At 41.8% G+C, this 10,674-nt stretch overlaps 1 protein-coding gene across 1 annotated transcript; it reads right to left on the reverse strand.

The window, feature by feature from the left end:
- Window positions 1-5,741: 5,741 nt before the first annotated feature.
- Window positions 5,742-7,745, reverse strand: p2ry1 (purinergic receptor P2Y1). The gene is made up of 2 exons (XM_070829130.1): window positions 7,657-7,745; window positions 5,742-7,364 (listed from the first exon to the last, which is right to left on the reverse strand). The coding sequence occupies exon 2, from the start codon at window positions 7,333-7,335 to the stop codon at window positions 6,274-6,276; it is 1,062 nt and encodes a 353-aa protein (XP_070685231.1). The 5' UTR covers window positions 7,336-7,364; window positions 7,657-7,745; the 3' UTR covers window positions 5,742-6,273.
- Window positions 7,746-10,674: the final 2,929 nt, after the last annotated feature.

The raw sequence follows: 10,674 nt of genomic DNA on the forward strand, positions 1-10,674 counted from the left end.
AGAGGAACTCAAAACTAAAGACCTTGCTTCGTACTTTCTTTTTCGTAATTACAGTTGTCTTAACAGCATGGTCTTCCAGTTAGGCTATTGGTTTTAAATTCATTCTAACTTACTTTTGTAATTCGATTTCACTCCCTGATGGATGCCCTTTGGACGTATTCTAACTTTCAGTTCTAGACAAAAGAACTCTATTACATAACAGAGAGATCATATGAAGGCTGATTGAAGGCAAGAGCCGCAGAACATGCAGAAGCCTGTGCAGTTATTGGTGTGATGGGCCTAATCTGCTACATTACGTAACGGATTGCTTGCAGTTTCTCTTTATTTTACTATTGTGACCTTGATACCCCTGTATATTCTGTATGGTGTATATTCTCCACAGAACATGTGCTACAAGTGGGCTAAGTCAAACCGACTAACCTTTTATTTTTATTATTTATTTTTTTTCTTTCTTAGTGCTACTTTTTTTATTTCTCCTGCAGCTTTTTTTTGTGTGTCCACAAGCACATTTGATATTGTCGTACTTCTCAGCTTCTTTTTCTCATACCTTGCCTTATCTTGTTACTTCCTCATCCTCCCAAGCAACGGGCGCCCTTTTATTTAACCTCAGTTCATTTCAGAGCTACTCTTCCTATCTCATAACTCTTATCAGGCAGACCAGCTCGTCTGTGCTCAGTCTTACAGACCTCTTTTCACTCAGCCAGTCCGTTTGCAAAACTGCACCTTCCGATATCTGTTAAAAGGGAAACAGCATCAGCGTTATCTTCACTAAATGTATTTACAGCATATTGCACGAACCTAGCCAAACTACCTTCAGACGTCTTCCTCCCAGTCCAGACTGAACTGCTTGATTGGGTCATTGTGACCCCATTGTATGAAATCAAAAACGCAGGTGCGTGAATGTCAGCCAGTAAGTCGATTGTTCAAGTTGATCGATGACAGCACCAAGAGGCTGCAGGAAATCAACAGGAAGCCAGACAGGAGTGGCTGCAGAGATATTGACCCAAGACATCATGACAGGCGAAATATGACAGCTCCCTCTCACACCGCCTCTTCCACCTGTTCCTCCAGTCCCATCTAATCCTCGCACATCTTATATACAATACCACCGTTATTGTCAGTGGCAGCGGTCCAGGCCATAAGCAAGACTTTACAGCAACCTAGAGAGTTCATCATGATGACAGCTCCTCTTCATCGTCAAGCTTACACCGTCTGCACAGTAACACAGCAAAAGAGAGAGTCTTTCATTTTTTGTTTGTATTGTTATATCAAGTGTTACATCAAGGTCTATATTTGGCTTTAACACACAAACATGTACAGTGTGTCTGACAGCATGATGAATGTGAAGTCATTTCATGCTGTTAAAGTAGGCCAACACCAGTGGCGATAGTAAACCCTTTGCTCTGAAGACGGTCTCATTTCAAATAGCTTTTAGTGTCATAAGCAGCCACACCCCAGGTCATCTGTATTTTTGATAGGCTATCATTCATGCTGCATGGCTATATATATATATATGTTTTATCTTGGCAGCAGTGCTGTTGACAGTGTCACTTAGATGCAGACACACAACAAAACAAAATGGATAGTCATTATTAGATCATCCAAAGCAAATAGAATTTAAAAAAAAAAATCTTTTTACTCACTTGCAATGCTTGCCTTTTTTGCTTTCTTGTTGCATCTGTTTTGTCATTTCAGTTTTGTTGCTTATTTAATATTTAATTTTAAATACTTATATTATAAAGCACTTTGTGACTTACTTCATCCATTATCTATGTTGCTTATACTTAGACGGGTTGTAGGGTGGCTGCAGCCAATCCCAGGTGACACTGGGCAAATGGACTAGATGCAGACTCAAACACATAAAGACAGACAACCACTCCAACCTATGGGCAATTTAGAGTCAGCAGTTAACTTAACCTTCATGTTTTAGGATTGCGGGAGGAAGCCAGAGTACCTTGAGTGAACCCATGCAAGGGAAGGCCCCAGCAGGCCAGTAGGTTCAGACCTATGTTGCTGTGGATCAACAGTGCTAAACATCATACCACTTTTATTTTGAAACATGCCCTCGGATCCCTTACTAAAGTCAAATTACAAAATAACACAATGTAAAAATAGTACATAATACATGAAACTATTAATTAAGTACTGTACAGTAAAAGTATGTTTGCATCATCACCAAAATAAACTTAATGAAGCATAAAAGTACAAGTTCTCACTTTGCAGGCAAAGCTGCTTCTTTGTTATTACTGATGATGTAACATATAAGAAGCATTTTCATATCATAGCTGACTGCAAAGAAGCACATTTTACCCTTTATATATACTGCTGGTTAGGTTCACATGGTATAATAATGCATTGTATATCATATGCACATTTAAAGAAACATCTTATTCTGCAAAGTAAGCAGTAACTTTAGCTTCCAAATAAATGTAGTGGAGTAAAAATATAAAGTAGCATAAAATTAAAATGAAATTTTATTTGAGTATGGTGCTTCAGTAGATGCAGTTACACACTTTCCACCTCTAGTTAGAATGTTAAAAATGCATCACACACACCAGGAAGACAGGTATGAGTGTCAAGACATTATTCTTTGTTATGGATACGCATTCATTTGTAAAATAAAAAAAAGACTGGATTTGACATCCCACTTTCACACATCAATGACCAGGTTCAGCAGCATTAATGTTACAATTTAATCTCTGGTAGCAAAGCTTTGTTATTACAACGTTTGATTATTACTGTGTGTGTGTGTGTGTGTGTGCACAACTGCATGCACTCCCTCACTGGTTGCACTTGCATTTCATTTCAACAGTTGTGATTATGGTTGGCAAGGCGATATCTTGCCAAGCAGAGTCTTGTCTGTGGTGTGTGATGAACTCCATTGCCACACACACATACATACTTGCTTGCATTTGGGTTTGAACCAACAGCTTAAATCCTTATTTTGACTGTCAGTGAAGTGTGAGCTATCCTTACCTGACCAGCAGAGTCAGTCCAGATCTTCTCTCACACGTAGACTGCTGGATGATGTAGAAATTCTAAATTTGTTCACAAGTTCACAATAATGTAAAAATGGGTCATGACAGTCTGACATTACCATATGAGTGCAATAACGCTACAAAGGTGCTCCGGCATTGGGTTGAGTAGTAGGTTGGTGCCTGATTGGAGTGACTGTACATGTACTAATATCATAGTGTGGCAGTGGCACCATGTTGCAGCCAAGAGACAGCGGAAAAAATAGTTTTTACTTAACTGCAACAGTTGGAAAACATATGCGTGGTTGTGTGACTTCTTTTGAAAAATGTGTTGTGAACAAACACTGTACCTCCCTTATGCAAGGCCCTCAATGCTCTGCATAGCCTCAATAGTGCATAGTTTACCTCCAAATGCTGTGTATTGCAAATAGAAATATGCACAATTGTAATGTTACATGTAAAATCCTGAAAATAAAGACTCGTAAGGTTGTAAGTTATTGCATGATTCACTGTACTGCAGCTTTGTGTGAATTGATACATATGGGAGTTTATGTGTCCTCATGTGGTTTTTACAGCATTGTCACGTGGTGTCAGTGAATGATTGAATTTTGCAACATAACCGCATCCCTGTGATCACACTGTCCCATGATTGTTTACTCACCAAAGACCACACACTGGCATTCCGATTACGTTTGGTTTTTGTCTTAAAAAGACGGTGCCCCTTTGATGGATGGGGTTGTGCCAGCTCCCACTGTAAATCTCCAAGAAGAAAGCTCAGTACTTTTGGTTAGCTGTCCTGACCTTACCCTGTGGTGGGGGGCCCCCTTACCACCACTAACAGTGTCCTTGGGAAAAACACACACACTGACTTTGTTCTCCACAACCACTATTACTCTTCACACTCGACTCTTCCCTCTGTTCTCCGCTGTTACTGAACTGTCCCTTTCCAACACTTATTCAAACAGGATAATCACTGAAGGTGGTGAAGTGCAGTGAAAAAAAGGGTTTTTTTTTCAATCCTAGATTCAGAATAAAGAGAGGAGGATGTGAGAGAAAAGAGGTGAAAGGTGGCTGAGAAGGGAGGGAGGAGATACTGGCAAGCATCCCGACTTTCTGCAAGTCAAGATTTGACGCTCAGGCTCAAAAGCACTGATGTTGGCTTGAGGTTTGGTGCTTGCTGAATCTAACCTTGCTTTCATCTAATCACGTGTACACAGGTCACAGAGGATATATATTCCACAAATAAACGGATATACATAAATATTAATATTCCTGTGGTATATGTGCATATCACAGTGGCTCCTTTTGACAGTGAAACAACCAATAACCGGATGGAAATAATGGCTAAAACAGCCACCTACTCAAAAAAGGTCTCCCCTGCCTTCGGGCTCCCTAACACAGAGATACACAGATACACACACACGCACAGTTGCCAAGGCCAGCTATGCAGTTTGCACCTCAAAGCCAGGAAATCAAAAGCCGTTTGTATTCATGGGCGCTGTTTGGAGGAAGAGGGTTGGTCGGTTTCCTGTGCCCACAACAGCATGCAGCCCTGGGGTCCTGGCGACAGCTTCACACCCTCTGTCTGCATTAATAACCCCACGCCATTGTGACTGACATAAAAGCTGTCTTAGGATAAGCCAAGAGAAAAAGGTGCCACTCTTTATTCCTCCCTCGTCTCCTCGCTTCCCACTGGCTGTGTTGAAAAATAAAGCCAACAGCAGCGCGGAGAAAGAGGAGGAGCAGCGAGGGGACAGAACTCCGCTCACACATCACCGAAATCAACAGTGTTTGTTCTCTCATAACATCCTACGCAACACCTGCAGCTGATATGAACAAGGTGACATAAATACTGTAAATTATGGATTTTGAATCGTGCGGCATTGCGAAAAGAATTACATGAGTCTTGTTACATTTTCTGGCATGTTTTAAATATAAAAATTTAATGACAAACATACAGGTGGCCCCAAATATCCTGTACAGGTGATTCACTTCCTTTCTTGACAGTAGGTGACCACATTACAGATTTACAATGGTATTAGTATAGACATCAAACATCTACGTAGTCAAAGGTAAAATATATACTGAGAGAGCTCCACAATCATTTTTCCAGAGTGATTACAACAGATACAAAATAGAAATGATTATCTGTCAAAACACAGACACAGTGCAGTATTTACTTTGAGGTATCTCATACAAACTTCAATATGTTGATGGAGTCACAACGCAGGTGATTGAGTTCGCGTGTCTGTTTTGCTCATTTAAAAGCTATTACTTAATTCCCTATATTGCAATAAACAGTTGAGTAGTTAGAACCTGCTGTGATTAGTCAGTGTGTCACTGATGATATTTGATACTGGACTCATGCAAGGTCTGAATTAGCGATAGTGACTTCAACAAAAACAGTTAACAACACAAACTAATCTGGAACGTCACAACATCCTGTACAGTACACCTCAAAAAACATTTATTATAGTAACATATGCACAAAAATACTGTAAGTATTATCTTCTCTTTTTTTTTTTTCCCTGTACAGAACAGGTTAACACGGAGAGAAAGATTGTGATAACAGAGCCGTAGCAGACCTCAACCTCAGAGCTGTCAAAATGAAAAACTAGTCGACCACATTCCTCGCCCAGTCAGTAATACATGGAGAGAGAAATGAGGAGTGATAGGTGGCCCTCTGAGCAGAGAGTCCCCCGTTATAGTGCATTACGATGTCTGCACGGCACATCCATGCAGCAATCTCAGGTTCAGTGCATTCACTTTTCTTTTTTTTTTTTTCTTTTTTCAAAAGCCACCCCTGGTAGTCTTCCTCAACCACAAGCTCTCACCTGCTTAATAGCTATTGATTAAGCATCAGCTCGGCGATAAGAGAAGGTGCCGTCCATTCTCAGTCCTATTTTTCCAGAACAAATTGATGAACAGGACATTATAGCTTATAGGGAAACCTATTTCCCCAAGCTCGCCTGATCATAATGTTAATTTCGTCCAAAGTGTAAGCGGCTCTAACTCTTCGATAAAAACTAGAAGTGAGGGCTCTAACATTTAGAGTACAATACATGTACGGGACAATACAGTACAATAGCTTATCAACATCAACAGGCTGCAAGCGTGCGATGGTTATCACAGGGTTAAATGGAGTATTTATCCTACAGTTCTATAAACCATCGTCTATTCGATTTTACACACAGCCTTCAGTCCACACAGTGCATTTATATGTTGGATACAAAGTCCATTGTGGTTTCTAAAACCAATAGAGATCCACACCCATGACCAGGCACACAGAGGTGCCCTGTCACAGCCTCCGATCTCCATTCTCCACATACTCAGCCAGACTGTTGAGAGCCGTTTCCTCGCTCTTGGACTGAAGAACATTGTCCCCCTTCCTGGAGGGTTTTTTAGTGGCCCGTGACAGCTTCCTCCTGAAGGTGTCTCCAGCCAGGAAGTAAAGAATAGGATCCACGCAGCTATTGAGGCTGGCCAGCCCTCGTGTCACCTGGTAGGTGGCATACACGCGGTTATTAAAGTCACACATGTCAGGGCTTTGGAAGTACAGCCTGGCCCTCATGTTGAGGTTCTTCATCACGTGGAAAGGAAGGTAGGAGACCGCGAAGACCGCAAGCACGATGATAACCAGGTGGATAGACTTCTGCCGCAGGTGCGCGTTGTTCATATCATTGTAGATTAACGCTTTGACTATCATGCCGTAGCAACAAAATATTATAATAAAAGGGATGCAGAAGCCAAATACAGTCAAAGTCATGCTGTAGATAAAATAACCCGGTAACTCATCCTCGGTGGTGGTGTCATAACAAGTGGTTGCATTACGCTTCAAGCCGGTCCTGGAGTAATAAAGGATGGGGGAAATACCTATAACAACCACCACCCACACCAACGCACTGGTAATAACTGCATTTTTCTTCTTCAGTCGGCCCAGCGACTTGAGCGGGTGCACAACCCCGGTGTACCTGTGAACACTGATGCAGGTCAGAAAGAGAATACTCCCATAAAGATTCACATGGAATATAAAACGCTGCAGTCGGCACAGAACATCCCCGAATATCCAGTCTGTTTTGTTGAAGTAGTAGAAGATGAGAAAGGGCAGCGAGAGCACGTAGCAGAAGTCAGCCAGAGCCAGGTTGAACATGTAGACAGAGATGCTGCTCCAGGGTCTCATGTGGCACACAAACATCCAAATGGCCAGACTGTTGCCCACCAGCCCTGTCATGAAGACTATGATGTAAACAGTGGGCAGGTAGTAGAACTGGAAACCTGTCTTGGTGAGGGAACATCCTCTCGTGTGATTGTGGAGATCTGTCACGTTCAGCAGGGAGGTCAAGTTCAGGTCTGTGGTCATGGTGTCAGGGGCAGAGACGGGTCCTTCTACTGCATGGGAGGGATTGACAGAGGAGCAAATATTTGATGTTCAAGCTCGTGTTTGGTGTTGACATGCAGTCTTTAACTTAGAATAACAGGTTGAACATGTCAGAGGTCTGCGCTGCAGTTTGGACGTTTGCATTCAAACCCGTCGTGCACAGACTCGACAGTCAAGCTCTAAACTTAATTTTGCGGAACGCCTACGTGCGGTCCAACAAACATTTGACTACACACACACACACACACACACACACACACGCACGCACTAAGAGAGGAACAATAAACGCATTTCAACACTCACCGCTGAGATACACTTATATTCCACATTCCTATAGCCTTCACAGTTGCAACGATTCGACTCCACACGCAGATGGGGCGGTACGAGTTTCAGGTGTCTTCATCCAGCCTTCTAACAGTGTTGGGAATTGTTTAAAAGTTGCGATATCCTTCGGATTTGCGCTTAAACTTCAAGGAGGGGGGGGGAGAGAGTCTGCAGTCTGTTCGTCATGCGAGGCGACGATTTCCCACAGCAGCGGCGGTGGGACGCAACAGAGAGACAGCTGCAGGCTCTGGCATGAAGAGCAGGAATTGCGAGCAGAGTCCGTACAAGCGAGAGGAGGCTCTCTGCGCCGTGGAGAGGGGAGGTGCGCGCCACACAAAACCACTGAGACGCTTCCCGTCTTCAAACGCGCTCTTTCTGTTCCTCCCTCTTCCCGTTGGACCCTTATCAGACTGACCTGTCACTACTGGCTGAGTGTGGGTGCTGAAATATGGATACTCACCTGTTTTTAGCCAGGTTGAGTCACTTTATGTTCAGCTTTTTTTTTTTTGCGAGTAAGGAGTCGCCATAGGCGTATTTGGCATCCCTGCCTGACCAGGAGAACATTTACAATTTAGGCTGTGAGGATTTACGCAAGACAGCATCAATATTAGGTCTATAATGCATGGATTTACCAAAGGGCTTTGGGAATGACATTGCTGCTGTTGTTATATATTAGTGTCCAAATCACAGTAAGAATGATTCAGAGTGCTGAGGGGAAAATCACACAGGCCTATTATCATTCAAATGGGGTGTGAGCAGAGCTATAATGACTACAGTGATAACTCTTCATGGGTTTGTCGTTGCAATTCATGTTTTTCATGATGTGCTCTTCCATAATGATTATCAGTCGTGAAGAGTCAGGAGGCATTGATTTAAAAACAAAATTGGGAGATGGTTAGACAGGGCGGAAGCATACATATAATAAATGGCTGTTCTCTACATCAAAATGGTCATTTTGTGTCCCCTAAAAGGCTGAGGATGTGTGTGACAGAGCCAAGGACAAAAGAGACACTGGCAGAGGCAGTAGACAGGCAGAGGGAGGATGGTGGAGAATAGTGAAAGGATCAGCGGTGGAGAGAGATAGAGAGACAAAGGTTAAGTTAATTATGCTGTGATGCCAAACATCTTAAAAATTGTAGAAAGAGGAGTTAGCCAAGACTGTAGCAATAATCTAATGGATTTTATTAATGAGACAGGGGATAAATGTCTGCCATAAACTTGGTAGATGTCCATTATGGTCCATCAGGAGATAGAAGGTGAGTGGTGGTTGGGCGTCTTTGTTGTGTTACAGTTTCCTTAACAGTTTCATTTTTTTTTTAATTTAAAAAACCAAACGTGTCAGGGAAGCAACATATACATATAATCTGTAGCACGTGCAACTATCCCAGCATGTGCATAACAAAAAGAAAGAAATTGTAATTGTATTTTCCAGGTACTGTTGGTACTAATGAGAAAGGAACTGGTAGCGATAATTTCTTAGGTAGGTTGCTGGAAAGAATGTGTAATTTGGCACTGATTATAGGGAATATTGGCACATTGTGTAACAGTGCTGTAAAATGTCCTGGTTTCTAACTCAATGAACAGAGCTGGTATTTACTATGGTTGCTCTCTGAGAACAGCATCTCTATTTTCCCTACAATTATCAACAAATTACATAGGTCTTTACAGGAACTGTCTGATGAATTAATCGTGAAATGACCTCAACAGGACTTGTTAAATTTAGCGTCACCAAACAGACACTTTACTACCAAATTAACAAAGCCAACAAAAAGGAGCGTCAAAGAAAAATATACAAACATCACTAGAATGCATCCACAGCTAAAGAGAACATGATATGTTATACAGTTAAAGGAAATGTTATATGCTTAGTGAGCTCATCGAAGGTTCTGTGCAACATATTGGATAATAGAAGAACACTTGAGCACATTTAACCTCAGTTATGCCCTTTGGACATGTAAACTCCATGGAAGGCTTGTTTGAGTAGCAGTATTGGAAACTTGCCGCAAAACAGCCTACTGTAGTTACATAATCAGTTCAACATATCTAACAGTGTGCATCTGCCAAAACACACAGAGTGATGGAATATGCCCCTTGTGGTTTTTCCTTTATGTGTGCAGCTGTTGGCACTGCGGATTAGACTTCAATCATCACAGATTTCTGCAGCCATTTTGACAGAGCAAACTCATCCCTAAAACATAGCTGACGAGCACATTTGACATGTGAGCGCTTCTCCTACTTCCGTCTCGCTCAAACTGCCCCGTGTCTTGTTTTATGCCACAGAAATGAAATGAAAAGTTAGGATTTGATATTGGAAGACTTTCAAGGCAGGGTGAGTAAAGTTTAAAAATGTCCACTGCACCCACCATTACATTTCCTGCCAAGGACCCTTTTCTATTTGGCTCTGACCTCCATTTTCTGCCCTGGAGGCTGACAGGGACAGATACATATTGGGCACGGCTGGATGCGTGCTGCACGATTAATTTGAATGTATTAAGCACCAACATTGGCAAGGTCAGTGTACCTCAACCTGTCAGAAGAACTGCTGCACGATCACCACTTTTCTAAACTGCAAGATTAAAGCAATTCAAATGAATTAAAATGAGAAAGAATTATATCTTAGCATGAGTGTTGTGTGGCACAATAGAGTTCAAAAAACACGTGACTAAATTTATGTTCAGTCTTTTAAATTAAAATCCGTTCTTCCTGTTACCTTTCGTTGTGCTTATATATTGAATATTATCTGAGGTGTGTAGGAGACTGGAGAAACACTGTCAGCATATAGAAAACAACAATATATACCTTGAATAAAATGCTAGTTATATAAAATGATCATTATTTCTCAAAACCAGGAGTAAATAACCTTCCATAGAAACTTGGAAACACTGTATCGTCCTGGACCACCAATAGGAATCTGCGATTGCTTGATTTGCGATTCTTGAAGTAATCTGCTCTGCAGCTTTGGATCATATGACATGGCATTCCTCAGCAGATGGAGTT

The sequence above is a fragment of the Pempheris klunzingeri genome, chromosome 4, assembly GCF_042242105.1.
Source record: "Pempheris klunzingeri isolate RE-2024b chromosome 4, fPemKlu1.hap1, whole genome shotgun sequence".
Classification (NCBI taxonomy): domain Eukaryota; kingdom Metazoa; phylum Chordata; class Actinopteri; order Acropomatiformes; family Pempheridae; genus Pempheris; species Pempheris klunzingeri.